We start from the raw sequence: 20,561 nt of genomic DNA on the forward strand, positions 1-20,561 counted from the left end.
TTTAGACCACTTTTGAGTGCTTCCAAATGTTTTCACCAACTCAGTCGAGTCAAAGGCAAAATTAATCTTGGTATATTCACCTATAAAAAAAAAAGTCTAATCCCTTTAACGTTAATGTAAAAACCCTTTATGATCTTTACACATCAAACAAAAAAACGGAAGAAAACAGGTAATACAATAATCTAGGACAAAGAGAAATATATTTCTCCAAATTTCCATTTTTTAATAAACACACGGGATAAATGTATTAAGAAAATAGAGATATTTATTCTGATTGTCAAAAAAGAGGAACAATAAACAAATCTGGAAATTAGTTCCACAAGAGGACGACCTTTCGGCTTTCACAAAAGTACAAAGAAACCATTTTATTGACAATTTTTAAGACATTTTCAAAGCAAATCTCTTGTAAACATATTACACCCTCTGTAGTAATAATGGAAACTGAAATTTACAAATGCTCCTATTTAATCAATTCCCTCCAAATATACAAAATAAAAATGTAAGAACATAAGCGACATGTAAATAAAGTAATAATTAATTGAAAAAATATCCTAAAATAATTTACTATGAAATAATAAATATAACAATGTGAGATCTTTGGGGGCGGAGCACAGTCCTGATTGGTTGTATCCCCTTTGCTATTAGACAGCAAGAGCAGGAAACCCCTCCCCTGAGCAACTGCATTGTATAAAGTAAATGGGCACAGTATTTGTGGAATATGATATATGTCCAGTTTTGGTTATGTAACAACGGATAAAAAAAATTGCAGAACATTTTTATCCCAATTGATCTCTGCAGTATCTATTCTAATGGATAAATACAGGACATGTGAACCCAGACTAATATAGATTATTCAATACTTCTGTCTAAACATCTTAAAATTATCATTTTTGTTTATTTCCTTTAAAATATTAGTAATTATTACCTAAAAAATATTCTTCATCTTTAATATATTAAAATATTTTCCCAAATCTGAAACAAAGCTAACTTTGGTATCACACTGTTCTTTTTTTTTTTTTAAAAAAAAATACATGTATAAATTAACAAATAAAAATACTACCAAGGGGAAAAATGGAAAACATATTTTTTATCCCCACCATGAATATAAATACACTGTGTGCAGAATTATTAGGCAAATGAGTATTGTGATCACATGATACTTTTTATACATGTTGTCCTACTCCAAGCTGTATAGGCTGAGAGCCAACTACCAATTAAGTAAATCAGGTGATGTGCATCTCTGTAATGAGGAGGGGTGCGGTGTAATGACATCAACACCCTTTATAAGGTGTGCTTAATTATTAGGCAACTTCCTTTCCTTTGGCAAAATGGGTCAGAAGAGAGATTTGACGGGCTCTGAAAAGTCCAAAATTGTGAGATGTCTTGAAGAGGGATGCAGCAGTCTTGAAATTGCCAAACTTTTGATGCGTGATCACCAAACAATCAAGCGTTTCATGGCAAATAGCCAACAGGGTCTCAAACAGCGCATTGGCCAAAAAAGGCGCAAAATAGCTGCCCATGAATTCAGGAAAATCAAGCGTGGAGCTGCCAAGATGCCATTTGCCACCAGTTTGGCCATATTTCAGAGCTGAAACATTACTGGAGTATCAAAAAGCACAAGGTGTGCCATACTCAGGGACATGGCCAAGGTACGGAAGGCTGAAAAACCACTACCTTTGAACAAGAAACATAAGATAAAACGTCAAGACTGGGCCAAGCAATATCTTAAGACTGATTTGTCAAAGGTTTTATGGACCGATGAAATGAGAGTGACTCTTGATGGGCCAGATGGATGGGCCAGAGGCTGGATCAGTAAAGGGCAGAGAGCTCCACTCCGACTGAGACGTCAGCAAAGGGGTGGTGGGGTACTGGTATGGGCTGGGATCAGCAAAGATGAACTTGTGGGACCTTTTCGGGTTGAGGATGGAGTGAAGCCCAACTCCCAGACCTACTGCCAGTTTCTGGAAGACAACTTCTTCAAGCAGTGGTACAGGAAGAAGTCTGTATTGTTCAAGAAAAACATGATTTTCATGCAGGACAATGTTCCATCACATGCATCCAACTACTCCACAGCGTGGCTGGCCAGTAAAGGTCTAAAAGATGAAAAAATAATGACATGGCCCCCTTGTTCACCTGATCTGAACCCCGTAGAGAACCTGTGGTCCCTCATAAAATGTGAGATCTACAGTGAGGGAAACCAGTACACTTCTCGGAACAGTGTCTGGAGGCTGTGGTGGCTGCTGCACGCAATGTTGATCGTAAACAGATCAAGCAACTGACAATCTATGGATGGTCGTCTGTTGAGTGTCATCATAAAGAAACTTGGCTATATTGGGCACTAATTTTTTGGGGTTTTGTTTTTGCATGTCAGAAATGTTTATTTCTAAATTTTGTGCAGTTATATTGGTTTACTTGGTGAAAATAAACATGTGAGATGGGAATATATTTAGTTTTTATTAAGTTGCCTAATAATTCTGCACAGTAATAGTTACCTGCACAAACAGAAATCCTCCTAAGATAGCCAAATCTAAAAAAAAAAACCTCCAACTTCCAAAAATATTAAGCTGTGATATTTATGAGTCTTTTGGGCTGATTGAGAACATAGTTGTTGATCAATAATAAAAAAAATCCTCTAAAATACAACTTGCCTAATAATTCTGCACACGGTGTATATATTCTTTTGAATTTGTAAATTGCTAAGATTTTTTTTTACATATGAAAAATAGTCAATAGTATATGTCAAGCTACGACTAGGGAGCGCAGGGACTCAGGTAGGAAAAGAACTCCTGAGTGTAGTTAGACAGAAGCCCACTAGAGGTCGCTAACAAGAGAACGGATAGGCGATGAGTCAGGGTCTATGCCGGGATGTCACGTCAGTACCGAGGAGAAAACAAGCCAAAGTCAAAGAACAGAGCCGAGGTTTGATACCAGGAGTTAAAGTAAGCACAGGGGTGGATGTGGGGAACACAGGACAGGAGGCTGGAGTACAAAGAGGTATAGAGGAAAAGATTGGTAGGAGGGACGGAGGTATGGACGGGCAGGAGGAATGGAGATAGGGACAGGCTGGGGAAACAGAGGTCAGGTCAGGGGGATAGAGGTTAGGTCAGGCAAGAGGGATGAAAGTCAGGTCGGGAAAAGGGAGCTGAGGTCAGGGCAAACAGTACCGGGTAGCAGGACAAGAAGCAGAGAAAGTTTCACAAAGACAGTGCAAGCAGCAGAGTCGGAAATATCACCGGAGGCGTTCCGGAGGCAGCAACACCAAGATAGGGTGGCATGACCCCCGGCACAAGGCCAGAACAAACAGGCCCCTTCCCGGAGGCAGGACACATGCATCGGCTCAGGAACGGCATAGCTGTGTATGAATCATGACAGCATATTAATCTATGATTATACTGTATAAAGTATTTCAGCATTTGTGCCTCTATTTTTTTTATATTTGACCTTAATGGTTAATATTATTATTCTTAAAATTTATAATGTCAAAAATGTGCAATTTATTCTTAGAAATTTTTAGATTCTTAAAAATCTTAGGTGAATTATTGCTATTTAGTTTGGCCGTCCATATCTTTTTTAAATAAAATAAAGATGATTTTTTGAGGATTGGACAAGAAATAAAATTTAGAAAAACAACGTAAAAACTAAAAAAAGAAATAGCTCAATCTTGTGATTTGTAACACAATAGCGGGTCTGACGACAAAATGAAAGTCTTGATATCAATTATGGCCTTCATGACCTTACCCTGAGAACCATGTGAGTCTTCATTCATGGTCTTTTTCGTTAAGAAGGGGTGAGAGGTCAGCTGGAATCCCAATCCATTCTGGAAGATAAGTAGCTTCATATCTGAAACGTTTAAAGACTGAAGAGTTGGGTAATATGTAGTTGGATAAGTAGATGGTTTCTCCTCCTACCAAGTAACCAACCCAAATACCAAACGTTCCTATGGTCATGATGGTGTGGTTACAATGTGAGAGTAAAGCAAAATCCCGACTAGGTGAGCCTTCTTGGCCATCTCCACCAAAGTGAATATCACCCAATGAATTGTTCATATTCTCTTTACACCAATCCATCCCATTACTATTCACAACAAAGAAAGGGTTCTCATACTTCTCTCTGAAGTAATCCATGGCTTTTTGCAAATAACCTTTGTCAGCCACCACCCCTTTCCATGAATTTGGCATCACGTGCACATAGTCACCTCTCTGAACGAGAATCCCAACATAGGTGACGTTCTTCCTGTCTCCTCTGGCCTTCTCAAGATAAGCATTGGACTCCTCTTTGATAAAGTCATGAAAAGTAAATTCCCGAAGAATCTCCTCCTTTATATGATCGTAGAAAGTAAATGACCAAATGTATCCATCAAGACTTACATACTCACCTTCAATAAGTCTGTACTCATCAGACATCCAGTTGTGAAGTCCAAAATGTCTCCATTTGATGCGACCAATAACATCCTGGTGAAGGACGGGCAATCTAATTTTAAAGATCTTTGACAACTGGCTGTACATATGGGGCAAAATGTAAGCTTGATGACCATTCAACTTGGCAAGAGCATAGAGAGTGGCATACTCGCCTATCAGGTTGCCCAAACGTCCAATGGCGTTGACAGTCCACATACCCGTCAGTGGTTTGGGTTTGCTCTCTTCTGTCTTGATATCTTTTTCTGTTGTTATGCTCTTCAGGGCCCTCTCTCTCAATAAGGTCATGAATATATCAACATCCAACTTCGTGTGGAAAATATAGGAAAACCTCATAACAAGAATAATTAGGACTAAGCCAATATACAAAAAAACACATTTGCCCATTCTTGCAGAGGTTCAAGCTGTGAATGAAAAAGAAAAATAAATTAACTAAGTCTAAAATGATGTGGTTATAGTTGCATAGAAATAGTCATAAGGGTGCTTTACATGCTGTGACATCACTAGCGATTGCTAGCGATGTTGAGCGCGATAGCACCCGCCCCCATTGTTCCAGCGATACGTGGTGATTGCTGCCGTAGCAAATATTATCGCTACGGCAGCGTCACACGCACACACCTTGTCAGCGACGTCGCAGTGACCGCCGAACAATCCCTCCTTCAATGGAGAGGTGCGTTCGGCGTCACAGCGACGTCACTAAGCGGACAGCCAATAGAAGCGGAGGGACGGAGATGAGTGGGACGTCACATCCCGCCCACCTCCTTCCTTCCGCATTGCCGGTGGAGGCAGGTAAGGAGATTTCGTCGCTCCTGCGGTGTCACACATAGCGATATGTGGTGCCGCAGGACCGACGAACAACATCGCTACGTACGAGACAATGATTTTAGGTGTTTTGACGACCTCTCCAAAACCAACGATTTTTGTCTCTTTTGCGATCGTACGTGTTACACGCTGTGATGCCGCTAACGACGCCGGATGTGCATCACAAACACCATGACCCCGACGATAAATCGTTAGCGATATCGCTGCGTGTAAAGTAAAGTACCCTGTAGTCAGTTTGAAGAAGTCCATGGGTGACCTTGGTTGGAAACCACCCCTTGAAGAAGGCACATTTAGGCAAAGGTTGGATATTTGGGCTGTCCAGATCACAACAAAGGGAGGAGATCAGCACTCATCTCACAGGTCTCCCTGCCACCCCTCCTCCCACCCGCATCCACTCTCCCCCCCCGCGCCGCTGGTGTCCCCACGCTGCCCCCCCTGCTTCCCTTGCTCTCGTGTGCTCACCTTGCGCTACCGCTCCTATGGAATACAGCGGAGCGCGGTATATGGAGGAGCATAGAATACAGAAGAGCATAGTATACAGCAGGGTGCAGAATACAGTGGCGCATGGAATACAACAGAGCACAGTATACAGCAAAGTGCGGAATACAGCAGAGCGCGGTATACGGAGGAGCACGGAATACAACAGAGCATGGAATACAGCAGAGCACGGTATACAGCAGAGCGTGGTATATAGCGGAGCGTGGTATACGGAGGAGCACGGAAAACAGCAGAGCGCGGTATACAGCAGGGCGCAGAATACAGCGGCGTACAGTATACAATGAAAAGCGGAATACAGCGGAGCGCGTATACAGCGGCGCACAGAATACAGTGGGGTGCGGTATATGGAGGAGCACGGAATGCGAGCATGCATGTGCCAGAGCATTGCGTGCGTGCGTGTGGGAGAGCATTGCGTGGGTGCAGCAGAGCATTGTGTACGGGCGTGCGGTAGAGCATTGCGGGCGGGCATGCATTGATGCAGCAGAGCATTGCAGGCGGGTGTGCGGCAGAGAATTGCTGGTACGGGGTGTGCAGAGCGCTATGCGGGGAGCACTATGCAGCTGTCCTCGGTGACCCTTTAGACATTAGGATCACTTTGTGGTCGCCCACAAAATGGCTCTGCATTGTGATCCTAAACTTCATCTTCCCTTATCCTTTTGGAAACAGTTGGATTGGGAGGGGAGGTGTGACATCACACACAGGAGAGCAGATCCCACCCCCCACTTTTACTGCAGTTGTAATGTGAGCTAGTTGTACAGTAGCTCTACAGTAGGATTTCAGCAGCTGCTCCCCCTAGTGTTTAAGAGTGTATTTTGATAGCCAGTGTGGGTAAAAAAAAACAGCGACAGGCTGCAACCCCCACCTGTGAGCTTTACTGTGGCTGGATATCAAGCTGGGGGGGGGGAAGACGTAGTGTCCCCTTAGTTTTGACATCCAGCCACCGTAAAGCAGACAGGCGAGGGCTAGTATTATTAGGATGGCAGATGCCATGGATATTGGCCCCCCAGCCTAAAAATGTCAGCCTGCAGCTGCCCAGAATTGTTGCATCTATTATTATTATTATTATTGTTGTTTATTTATAGAGCATCTATAGAGTATCTATCTTTTAGGCGGGCTTTGCACGTTGCGACATCGCAAGCCGATGCTGCGATGCCGCACGCGATATTCCCCACCCCCGTCGCAGGTACGATATCTTGTGATAGCTGGCGTAGCGAAAATTATCGCTAAGCCAGATTCACATGCACTCACCTGCCCTGCGACCGTCACTCTGACCGGCGACCCGCCTCCTTCCTAAGGTGCAGGATGAGCTGCACCTGCGATGTGTACTCCTCTGTTCAGCCTGAGTGGCCTGCTCCATGAAGCAGCCCGCTCAGGATGAGCTGCGCCCGCGATGTGTACTCCTCTGTTCAGCCTCAGCAGCCTGCTTCATGAAACAGGCAGCCCAGGATGAGCTTTGCCCATGATGTGTACTCCTCTGTTCAGCCTGAGCGGCCTGCTTCACGAAGCAGTCGGCCCAGGAGGAGCCGCGCCAGCGATCTTTCCTACACTCTGCTCAGTCTGGGCCCCTTGGTGCATGAATCGTGCACCATGAGGCCCAGAATGAGCCACGCCGGTGATGTTTCCTCCTCTGCTCAGCCTGAGCCTCCTGGTGCATGAATCGTGCACCGGAACACCCAGGATGAGCCGCACCGGTGATGTTTCCTCCTCTGCTCAGCCTGAACCTCCTGGTGCATGAATTGTGCACTGGGAGTTGCAGGATGAGCCGCGCTGGCGATGACCCGCAGACAGTGCCTGTGAGCAGAAGCAGTCAGACGCTGTCTCAAAGGCTGGGGGTGCGTCTGACTGCATCAATCATAGACGCCAGGCCAGCGGGTGGCAGGGAAAGCAGTGCATATGAAATGAGCAGCACAGGGAGGCAGCTGGAGCAGCGTACAGCCAGGCCGGAGCCTGGGTAAGTATGAAGCTCTTGCTTCATTCTTATTTTCTTTATTTTTCCTTTACTTATTTTATTTTTTTGAGTGCTGGATCCGGAACAAACACCCAGAAACCCGGCAACTTTGAAACCACACGGATCTGGACTTTTACAGTCCTAGTAGTGATGCAACCATGAGAAGCACTGCATCCTCACCCACAACTTTGGCTGTGACCAGCAGTGGTCACGGGTCTGCAGGTCGCAGGAAAGGTTGCTTACATCTCCGCCTACACCTCCCTCCCAGTCCACTGGTTGGTCGTGTATACCTTATGTGACGACATGGACTCTGTTAGTGCCTAGCATAGATTAAGTTTCTTAAAATTCAGCCAGACATGATGATAGTTTGTTTATAAATGGGGGATAAGCCCCTCATTGTTTCTACAAGACTCTTAGGTGTCTAGTGTTAAAGTTCTTGTTCACTCATGTAATTGCCTTGGCCAGTGAAGGTCAGATACCCAGACAAATCAATTATGAAAACCTCCCATTGTATTTCTATGTGTATTGCTAGATGCAATGTAACTTAGCTGTCTGTCCCTCATCTCTGCCAGAGACCATTACTACTAGGGCTATTTTGTATACGGCTTGAAATCTAGCCACTAAGAGCCCAGTCTTATCCACCAATCGTGAAGACCCCACTGGTCTGAATTGAGAGTTCAGGGGTATAAGAAGGAGGACTGTCCATTGCCCGAATAGACTCTTGCTACATGATACCAATCTGGGATCTGCGGGTCCGATTGGTAAGCCATAACCGAACCTGGATTATTATACTACATGGACTTCAGCATCGAATGCAAGGATTCGGCTGAGATATCAAGGACTACCTAAGGAAGGAATCCAGCTTGGGACAATCCAGTCAACTGACTACAGGCTTTGCGGTCCTCAGCCAGCTTCCTAAATCCGGCATTATTCCATTTTCGGTGGGTTCCCACCGAAAGCGGGGTGCTGCTGGTTTAGAGTAAGTAGTCCTGGAAGCTCTGAGGCACAGACAATCTAATCCCTGGTGAGCCAGCGGAAGGGTGAGAAACTGTTGCCGGTTACATTTTGTGGTTTTGCTGGTTATGTGCCATATGCCGTTAATTAATTGGGGATCCAATAAAGTCTTAATATTGTGATTCCCTCATCCTGTGTTGTCTGAGTAGTGTTCTGCCCACTGTTAAGGAGGTCGGGAGTTCAGTTGGGATGAGCCCTGGGCCATGTTGTCTTTCTAAAGGCGGCCGGATCAGTGGACGAGAGCCACTGACCCCCGTGTCTCCACACCTTACTTCCCCCTCTCATAGCGCAGCAGCCAGTCTTCAGTCTCGCAGTTTTGGTCACGAAAAAGATAATTTCCTCCCACACATGCCAAAGCAAAGAGCTTGAACTTCACCTTATCTAATCTGTTGGCCAAAGAAATGCTTTCCGCCTGGATACAGATGGTTTTTAAAATTTGATGGCCGTTTCAGTCCCCCAGTACCAACTGCCCAGTCGCCATTACTTCTTTAATAAAGCTGTGCTTGTACTACACCATCATGTTACATAGTTACATAGTTACTTAGGTTGAAAAAAGACCTAGGTCCATCTAGTTCAACCTTCCTCCACCAGTTCTACATTTAGTCACTAAGTCATTTATAACCAACAATGTTGTGTGTACTGAGGAAATCATCCAGCCCTTTTTTAAAAGCTGTTATAGTATCTGCCATTACAACCTCTTGTGGTAGTGTATTCCACAGTCTGACCACTCTAACTGTAAAGAACCCTTTCCTATTTAGGTGTCGGAATCGCTTTTCTTCCACTCGCAGTGAGTGCCCCCTGGTCCTTAGTATTGTTTTTGGAAGAAATAAGTCATGTGCCAGTCCTTTATATTGACCACACATGTATTTATACATATAAATGAGATCTCCTCTGAGACGTCTTTTTTCTAACCTAAACATATCTAACTTTTTCAACCTGCCATCATATGGGAGGCCTTCCATTCCTTGTAATAGTCTAGTTGCCCGCCTTTGAACTGACTCTAACTTCTGAATGTCCTTTTTAAAATGTGGAGCCCAAAACTGGATCCCGTATTCCAGATGTGGCCTTACAAGTGATTTATAGAGGGGTAACAATACGTTGGGATCACGGGATCTAATCTCTCTTTTTATACACCCTAAAATCTTGTTTGCTTTAGCAGCTGCTGCTTGACATTGAGTGCTGCTGCTCAGCTTATTTGTAATGAGAATACCCAAGTCCTTCTCCTGTTCTGTAGTCCCGAGTTTACTTCCATTTAATGTATACGCAGCTATAGGATTACTCCGTCCTAGGTGCATTACTTTACATTTATCAACATTAAATCTCATTTGCCAAGTATCTGCCCATTCTGACATCTTATCCAGATCTTTTTGTAACATTGTACTATCCAGGTCAGTTTTTAATATCCTACATAGTTTGGTGTCATCGGCAAAGACTGACACTGTACTATCAATCCCATCCACAAGGTCATTAATAAAGAGAGTAAAAAGAATCGGTCCAAGCACAGATCCCTGCGGCACCCCACTGCTGACTATAGCCCATTTAGAGAATGTACCATTTATGACTACTCTTTGTTTCCTATCTTTTAGCCAATTCCTTACCCAGTTGCATATTGTGTCCCCTAGTCCTTGCTTCTGGAGCTTTAGTATAAGGCTATTATGTGGTACAGTATCAAATGCCTTTGCAAAGTCCAAATAAATCACATCAGCTGCATTACCAATATCCAGGTTTGAACTTACCCCCTCATAGAACCCCAACAGGTTGGTTAGACACGACTTATCTTTCATGAATCCATGCTGTTTGTCAGTTATCATATTATTTTCTGCAATATATTTTTGCATGTCATCCCTTAAAATGCCCTCAAAAACTTTGCATACTACTGATGTCAGGCTTACTGGACGGTAGTTGCCTGGATCTACCCTCTTACCTTTCTTAAATATCGGTACCACATCAGCAATCCTCCAATCCTGAGGCACCAACCCCGTTACAAGTGAGTCTAAAAAGATGAGATACAGCGGTCTGTCGATTACGGAGCTCAATTCCCTCAATATTCGTGGATCAATGCCATCTGGCCCTGGGGATTTGTCAATGTTTAATTTACTCAGACGTAGGCGTACTTCATCTTGTGTTAAATTAATTATATCGGGTGGTGAACTTTGATTTTTCACTTGTTGAATGATCCCTGGTACAGTCAGTTCCTTGGTGAATACAGATGAGAAATGCCTATTTAATATCTCAGTCTTTTGTTTGTCCTCTATAACTAACTTGTTATTATATTTTAGGGGGCCGATACTATCCTTTGTTTTCCTTTTGGCATTAATGTATTTATAAAAGATTTTGGGATTTATTTTAATGTCATTGGCGATTTTTGTTTCAGTAGCTAGTTTTGCTTGTTTGATTTCTTTTTTGCATTGCCTATTGATATCTTTATACTCCTGCAATGCTATTTCTGTATTCTCAGCCTTTAAGATTTTAAACGCCCTTTGTTTTTGTTTTATTATACTTTGTACAGTCTTATTTATCCATAGTGGTTTCTTTTTATTCCTGGACATTTTATTACCAGAGGGTATATGTTTTTTACAGGACTCTAGTAGTATATCCTTAAACTTACCCCATTTATGTTCAGTATCCCCAGTTACCATGACTCTGTCCCAATCTACACATTTAAGCTCTTCCCTTAATTTGTTGAAATCAGCTTTCCTAAAATTCCAGGTTTTAGCATTCCCCCTTTGAAATGTTCTATTGAATATTATGTCGAAGCTTACCATATTATGATCGCTGGTGCCCAAGTGCTCCCGGACCTGTAGATCTGAAATTGTATCCGGTCTATTTGACAGGACCAGATCTAGCAAATTATCTCCCCTGGTCGGTTCACCTACCATCTGAGAGAGGAAATGGTCTTGAATGGTAGATAAGAACTTACAGCTTTTAGCAGAACCAGAAGATTCTATGTCCCACTGAATGTCTGGATAGTTGAAATCCCCCATAATAAGAACCCGATTATTATTATTAGCTGCCTTTTCAATTTGTTCCAGCATTTCCCCCTCTATTTGTTCAGGTATGTTAGGAGGCTTATAGCAAACTCCAATTAGCATTTTTCCATTATTCCCCTCCCCATGTACATTTACCCATACTGACTCTACATTGTTGCTGTTCCCCTCAATGTCATCATACAACACAGGTTTTAGGTTAGATTTGATAAATATACACACCCCACCACCTTTTTGGCCTTTCCTGTCCTTCCTAAATGTACTATAACCCTGTATGTTTGTCACCCAGTCATGGCTTTCATCCAGCCAGGTTTCCGTAATGCCCACCACATCATAATCCATGGTTGACATAAGAGTCTCCAATTCATTCATTTTGTTTGCAAGACTTCTTGCATTTGCCAGTAGACATTTAATCCTATTAACACCTTTATTACTCCTAGCCTCCCTACGTTCCTTGTATGTCCCATCCCCCCCTAATCCTTCATTGACCCCTACCGTTTCCCTGTCTCTATCTGCTCTATCTATCCCCTTATTTGCTCCACTACCCTCCCTCCCCCCCGATCCTAGCTCCTCCATCCGTCTGACCATTTTCTCCCCCAGCACAGCTGCACCTTCCCCATTGAGGTGCAGCCCGTCCCTACCATAGAGCCTGTAGCCAACTGAGAAGTCAGCCCAGTTCTCCATGAACCCGAACCCTTCCTTCCTGCACCAATTTCTAAGCCACATATTTATCTCCCTAAGCTCCCGCTGTCTTTCTAGTGACGCTCGTGGCACCGGTAGTATTTCTGAAAACACCACCTTGGAGGTCCTGGACTTCAGCTTCTCTCCTAGTTCCCTGTAATCATTTTTAAGGACCTTCCACCTGCCACAGACAACATTACCTTTTCCTTGAAAAACTCTATGTCTCCCAGGGTGCATTTTACCACCAACACATGGACGAACAAGCATGGCCAGGAGCGTTACATCTCGCTGACTGGGCACTGGGTTATTCTGGTGGTTGTGGGGTTAGGCGGGAAAGAGGCTGCTTCCAAAGTTTTGAAATCCCCAAGGCCTTGTGGACAAAACTCTGGATCTACCGCTTCCTCCACTGCTTTTGCTTCCTCCATCTCCTCTAGGTCCTTCACCTGCGCCCTCAACCTCTCACTTAATGTAACATGAATTCCAATGATGCAGAGAGAATCCCCTCCACTTCTGTACAGCTAAGCCAGGGCTCAATGCAATCAGACAGGGCTGAAATTAATATGCTTTGGAGAATGCAGTCACACAACTGCAGAGTTGTGGACCATTATCTGGGCCAAGTGTGATAAATGGCTGTCTCCATTGAACCTGGCTCCAAGTTCCATATGTAGCAGTGCCAGGACTGTTGTGGGACTTTGTATGGATTATGTTGTATCTTCAAGGGTGTTTTTGGAGTTAATAAAGGGGTGAAAGAGGATGTGTGTATTTCATTTCAAATAAAAGATTTTTTCGGTATTTGTGTTGTATTTCTTTTGATCAGTAATGGAGAGGCTCATAGACTCCTCCCGTTACTAATCTAGGGCTTGGTGACAGTTCTGATTTTTGACAAATCACAGCTGTAATTAACCCCTTATATTAGCCTAATTGCCACAGCACCAGGGCAATTGGGATGAGCCTGCCAAAGTGATGGGATTGTCGCATCTAATTTAGGCAACAAATCTGGGCGGCTTTGGGCTGCTATTTTTAGGTTCAAGAGGGCCCAATAACCATGTGCCTCCCCAACCTGAGAATACCAGCCCCCAGCTTGGTGGCTGGGTATCAAAATTGGGGGAGACCGCATGCCAGTTTTGTAAGTTATTTATTTAAATAATTAAAAAGAGACACATGGGTTCCAACTTATTTTAATACACAGCCAAGATATTGTGCACAGCTGGGAGCTGCAACCTGTAGTTGTATGCTTTATCTGGGCTGGTAATCTAAATACGGGCACCCTATGTCATTTTCTTTACTTATTTTTACACTTTACTCAGGCACATAGACAACCTCTGTGAGGGCAACCAATCAGAGACGCCGACACACCGGCAGTCTGACTTAGGACAATCACAGACCCTGTAACAGACAATTTGTGAATATGCATGAAAGCTAATGAGCGGACCAGGAAACAGTGTTACAGCCGTGCCACTGAGACAGGTAAGTGTGTCCTGCTTTATCCATTTTGCTACTCTCTTATAAAATATATATTTTAAAAGCTAATCCCAATTCAGCCAGCATTATTTTACTTTAATATTTAAAGAAAGTTCAGAGGGTACTGCCATGGGGTTGTATGGCACCCCATCAATCTTTTCTTTACACCTATAATAATATTATCACAAAACAATAAATATTTAATGCTCACAATAGATGAAATATAAATAAATATATATATACATATATATATATATATATATATATATATATATCGATAGATAGTTTGAGAATGACTAAATGTGTATGAGCTGAAACATTGCATTGCACATTGTGGGCTAATAAAGAGTCTGTCTTTTTTGCACATTAGTAATTGGAGTTCTGCCCTCCTTTTTGTTGGACAGCTGCTAAATTTTCAAAAAGGGGGAAAAGCTACAAAATGTGGGGTTCATACTTTCAGGAATTAGGAAATAAATTGTCTATAAAGTAAAAGAAAAATAATTTATCACTAAGATTTTTGGTATGACATATGTAGATACAGCAGAGCTGAATTTTCAGTTTTGGTTTAGTTTTGTTCTCTATTTGTTATTTCAAACATAGTGATATAACAATAATTTAGGAAGTCTACTCCACACAAACTGAACAGTCCCAAATAATAAATTTATCTCTTCTACAATGACCATTAGATTACATTATTAGTATCCTTACAGAGTGCACTTACTGTTGATTTCTCTGCACACTTAAGTTGTTTTTTTAAAATATTATGTCTATTAAAATGAATTTGATAACTTACCATGAATAAAATTACAGAATTTTAATTTTCCAATATTGACACTGAAGGTAACATATTTTGATTAGAGGCACAGCCTCTAAAGTAGATATAGTATTTACACTTTACTCCATAAAGATGGAAAAACCTGCTACTACATCTTGAGGGTGATGTCCTTTTAAGATATGGCACAGGAAAAATCTTTAGACACTTTTAATTACCATGACTATTATATCCTCGTTTCACTTTCTGGGTATCAATTAATTCTATCTGGACATTTTTTCATAATAAAAAGAGCAGAAAAGTTTTCTCCAGGAATGCCAAAGTAATGTAATCTAAATAGTTGTCAGATCTAAAACATTCAACATTTTAATACCTTTCACTGAGTTGCGGCCTTTTAAAATTTGAAATGAGAGACTGAGATCAGGAGTTGGAGCTGATGGAACCCCTGTGTTAGATAGGATGGATGTTTTGGGTTGAATTTCCCTTCTAATTTGGAACTGTTTGTTTTGTATTTTTTATATTAATTAAGCTTATGAATAATCCGTTATCAATCCCCCAAAGAACAGGAGAGCAGTAACTTGTGGTTTTCTAGATCTTGCAATACTACAAATACCAGCATGCCATGATGGTTGCAGGCTTGAAAAGCTTTGTAATCAAGCTCATGTTTGCAAAGAAGCAATTATTCTATATAATGGTCAGGTGCCTGTGATACCCAAAGTGATAATCTTATTATAAGTATAAAGAAAAAATTGAAGGGGTGCTATAAAACCCCATTGCGGTACCCTTTCAACGTTCTTTAAATATTAAAATATTTCCCACACCATGAATGTTGGGTGCCAATTGGTTGCCACCATATTGGTATTCCTATAAAACCAACATTGGAGACTATGATTTTTACAATATACTGCCATACTCAAATATTGCAGAATATAGTACAAGGGATCAAACAATAATCAGATTCAAATCCTGTATGGGTGACGAAAAAAAAAAGTGAAAATTTGTCTGGTCTGGAAGACGTCCTCGTATAGGAAGTGGCGCCTTGACTAGGACCAAAGGTGCAGGAGGAACGGGGCTGCCCGATTGTAGGCGGTACTACTTGGCGGCCGCTCATGCCAGGGTCTTGGACCTTCTACATAATTCTAGTTCTAAACTGTGGGTTAGCTTGGCACAGGAAATATGCCCCTTATCAATACCGACTCTGCCGTGGACCTGGCCTCACCAAACATAAGATTGAAATGTCTTATAGCACCAAGCAGACCCTGAAAACGGTGCACTCTGGGCCGTCACGTAATCTCATGATCCAACCTAGAGGGCCCCTTATGCCACTGACGGACAACCCTGAGTTTCTGCCGGGTGCATCATCCAACAATTTTCTAGGAAGCACGAAATTGAACCCCTTGAGGCTAAATCGAGTGATCCCGAGGGGGTCCATTATCCCACTTCAGGAGATAGTAGAGAGTTGTAATTTTAAACTACGTTTCCATTTTGAATATGCCCAACCCAAGCACTTCTTGGCTTCCCAAGTCACTATCATGACTCACCCCTTACCCCAAACCCCTTTTCAAAACCTATGCATTGGTTCCTCTGATACGCGCCATACTATATCAAGGGTGTACAAGCTTATGACGAGTACAGTAGAGGTGTCGCCTCCTCGCTTCTGTAAAGCTTGGGAGTTAGAGCTCAACCAAACGATTACCGGGAGCCAATGGGAACGTTGTTACCGCCTGACCCACAGGTCCGTGATTGCCACTAAGATGCAAGAAACTAGCTATAAAATACTTTCCAGGTGGTACAGACTACCGGCGTCTCTACACACGTGGTGCCCCAAAATACCTGACTCTTGCTGGCGATGTGGAGCCTCGGGAGGCACCATGTCCCACATCTGGTGGCACTGCCCGAGCCTGTCGGTCTTTTGGAGCAAGGTACTGGCAGCCATACGGGGGGCCACAGGGATTGTAGTACCCAGTTGCCCGGAAGCAGTTTTACTGTATATCTTTGACGTATCAGAAAGGGTTTTTAAGAAATCGATCCTAGGCCACCTTCTTCAGGCCGCCAAGACAGTGATCCCTTGGCGCTGGAAAGATTCCAACCCTCCGACGGTAGATGAGTGGATAACAGAGGTAAATGTGATTCACCGCATGGAAATGGTGATGGCCCAATCCCGAGGGCAGACGGTGGAAACAGCCTCCAAGTGGTTCCAATGGGAATCTTTCTTGTCTAGAAAACACTTCTTGAACTAATTTAACCTCCGGACGGGGGGCACTCTGGCCTTTTCTCTTCCAGACAGCTCACACCACATTCTTGACACATTTTTAGCTCAACAGACAACGTATCAGTTCCGGTCGCCTCACTGTGCTTTCTATCCTCTCCCTTCTCTGCATTACCCCTCTTTCTCTAGATTCTGTGACTTTCTCTTGTTTTAATATCTTCTCCTTGATTTATCGTTTTATTGTTTCTTAAGGTTTTAAGTGATTATCTATGTATCATTTCTACCATCCATAGAATTTTGCGAAGCCTGCGAAGGCTTGGTCTCGCATTAACTTCTGATTTGTTTCATTTTCAATAGTATGGATGCATGTTCTAGCTTTGTATTTCCTGAAAATTAATAAAATCTTAAATTGGAAAAAAAAAGTGAAAATTAAATTAAAAAAATGTTAAAAAAAATCATTCTTATCCCTGTTAAAAAAAAAGACAGAATTATTTTTATTTTTTTTTTAGCTTATTTGGTATCATCTATAAAAGTCTGATCTACCGTGTTTCGGTCACAACATTGTTCCCGAAAAATTCTGGAAGGTGCCAGGTCAATGAAAAATTATAAAGTTAGGCCTATTGGAAGTGGGGAAAAAAAATAACTGCAAAAAATGAGAACTGGAATGAGCCATAGATACAATATATAATACCAGTGATTCTTAGACAAAGCTGCTGTTCCTCAGTCCCTGATCACTTTTGTCGATACACTGAATTTGTATAATAGAACAGCAACTGTATATAAATATATATGATTTTCTGGTGTATAGACCTGGAGTAATCAACTGTAATATGTACAGGACCCAGCTAGCAAGTGTTTACGTCCCCTACAGTGCCTCCGGAGGAGAAATAAAGCATTACACTTCCTGTTAAGTCTTCTTCCTGCATAATCTCTTCTATTGAAGGGTCTTCTAGCCATAAACTAATTACAGGTTATTCTGCTCCTAGACCCCCCATCCCATAATGATAAACATTTCTTATGGTTCAACGTGTTGAATTCTCCAAAAAACTGCATTATACAGGAAAATAAAGTATTAAAGGGGCCATGCTTTTAAGACATGGACCTAACAAAAATATCAAAGCAATAGACACTTTCTAGAAATTTTCTACTTTGAGGGTTCTAAGTGGGGGCAGCCCATGGGCCAATTCAGATCCTATGCAAAATTAGAATGGGTTTTGCTGTTTTTCATTTCTTTTTGGATGTTTCTATTTTTGGAGAAAAAAAAAGTGCTGCTGGTTTCCAAACTCTGCAACATGTATATACAGTATATTGCTCTAAACATGATAACATGTAACTAAATGCATTATTGTAGCATAATGCAATCTGGGGGGTGTAGGTTAGTACCTGTTTGCTTCATTTTTCCTTTTGGTCCTTTCTGCCTCCTATACTGTTATATTGTCCAGAGAATGAGAGTCGAGCACCTGCACCATCGTCACCTGTCACCTTCCCAATCCCAGGTGTGAACTGAGCAAACACATGTGACCTGACTATGAGATGCAGTCACTCAGGGTGTGGTGACTTATTCTTGGCTTTGTCTGAAATCGAGGAGTATAAGGGGATAAGCTTTGATGTGTGCCGGAAAATAGGAATGAGTTAGGACAATGCAAAAAGGCTGAACCACAGTCCTATGTAAATATTGTTTGGCAGAGGGGAAATGCATTGCTGAGGTTCATGTAACATGATCCCAATATGTGCTAATCCCACACTCTCTAGCAAGTGCATAGGATGCCGCCATGATTAAAGATGAGCGAATACCAAAATATTCGTAATCGCTATACTCGTAACAAGTACTTTGTAATGCTTGCATATTCGTTCCGAATAGCGAGTACAATGCAAGTTAATGGGAAATGCGAGAAATTTTCTACTGGACCCAGCAGGAGCTCGCCTTCCACCTAGCTACTGGTCATCAGTATTCTCTTGGTGCTTAAATACTCCCTTCTTCCCTGGACTTGTGCTGGTGATATTATTCAGTTCATTCTAGCTCTGGTTGCAAGAAGGTGGCTTGCACTCATCTGTTGTATCGTTGCTGAACTCCTGCCTGAGTCATCTGTGGATAAGTAGTTCATCCATTGTGTCCCCCTTGTGTCTTCCTTTAGCGTTTAGTGGGGTTGATGAAAAGCTCATCCCACCCGTTTACTATTTAGGGCCCAGCACTAGTGATACTTAGGGTCAGGTATCCGGTTCGGTGCATAGGTGCGGAACCTATGTAGAGTGGTGAGGGACCCCAGGGACTAGCAGTAGGGATACCTAGGGTCAGGTATCCGGCTCGGCGCATAGGTGCAGAACCTATTTGGAGTGGTGAGGGACCCCAGGGACCAGCACTAGGGATACCTAGGGTCAGTTATCCGGCTCGGCGCATAGGTGCCGAACCTATCCAGGGTGGTGAGGGACCCCAGGGACTAGCAGTAAGGATACCTAGGGTCAGGCATCCGGCTCGACGCATAGGTGCCGAACCTATCCAGGGTGGTGAGGGACCCAGGGACCAGCACTAGGGATACCTAGGGTTAGGCATCCGGCTCGGCACATATTGCGGAACCTATCTAGGGTGGTGAGGCACCCCAGGGACCAGCACTAGGGCTACCTAGGGTCAGGTGTCCAGCTCAGAGCATAGGTGCCAAACCCATCTATGGAAGTGAGGGACCCCAGGGACCAGCAGTAGGTTTGGTCAGGGGTCACAATCTTCTCCTTCCCTAGGCACAGGGACACCCCTAGACACCCATTCCCTTACTTTTCGCCACTCGCTTGGTACTTCCCAGTACCTAGCGTGACAAATTTAGATGCTTTCGACCACTTTTGAGTTATTCCAAATTTTTTAACTAACTCAGTCTAGTCAAAGGCAAAATTAATCTTAGTATAGTCATCTATAAAAAAAATATTTAAAAAATCTTTTATACAATAATATCCTTGTGATTGTTATACATCAAATAAAAAAACGGAAGAGAACAGGTAATACAATAATCTAGGAGAAAGAGAAATATGTTTCTACCAATGTCCATCTTTTTAATAAACCCACAGACTAAGCTTTATTAAGAAAATAGATATTTATTCTGATTGTCAAAAAAAGGAACAATAAACAAATCTGGCAATTAGTTCCACAAGAAGACGACCTTTCGGCTTTCACAAAAGTACAAAGAAACAATTTTATTGACAATTTTTAAGACATTTTTCAATGCAAATCTCTTGTAAACATATTACACCCTCTGTAGCAATAATGGAAACTGAAATATACAAATGCTCCTATTTAATCAATCCCCTCCAAATATACAAAACCAAAAAATGTAATAACATAAGTGATATGTGAAAAAAGTAATAATTAATTAAAAAAAATCCTAAAATAATTTACTATTAAATAATAAATAAATCAATGTTTTATTTTTTTATTTTTTTTTTTGCATTAAAAGGGAATTGTAAGACAATAGATAATTGTTATTTCAAAACATTCCCCACTTTTGGTATTTAAACAAGACAATGAAGTGACTAGTAGGGATTTACTTAAAACACTGAAGCGAACTCAACATATAGAAGTCATATGCATAGAGTATGACATTGCTACAGGAATAGGGAGACAATGTAAAGTAGCGACTGTGAGATCTTTGGGGGCGGAGCACAGTCCTGATTGGTTGTATCCCTTTTCCTGTTGGACAGCAAGAGCAGGAAACCCCTCCCCTGAGGAGCTGCATTGGTATAAAGTAGAGAGGTACAGTTTTTGTGGACT

At 42.3% G+C, this 20,561-nt stretch overlaps 1 protein-coding gene across 1 annotated transcript; it reads right to left on the reverse strand.

Moving 5' to 3' along the window:
- Window positions 1–3,758: 3,758 nt before the first annotated feature.
- LOC142255793 (galactoside alpha-(1,2)-fucosyltransferase 2-like) lies at window positions 3,759–4,766 on the reverse strand. Its single transcript, XM_075327241.1, has one exon. The coding sequence runs from the start codon at window positions 4,749–4,751 to the stop codon at window positions 3,759–3,761; it is 993 nt and encodes a 330-aa protein (XP_075183356.1). The 5' UTR covers window positions 4,752–4,766.
- Window positions 4,767–20,561: the final 15,795 nt, after the last annotated feature.

The sequence above is a fragment of the Anomaloglossus baeobatrachus genome, chromosome 11 (assembly GCF_048569485.1).
Source record: "Anomaloglossus baeobatrachus isolate aAnoBae1 chromosome 11, aAnoBae1.hap1, whole genome shotgun sequence".
Lineage (NCBI taxonomy): Eukaryota > Metazoa > Chordata > Amphibia > Anura > Aromobatidae > Anomaloglossus > Anomaloglossus baeobatrachus.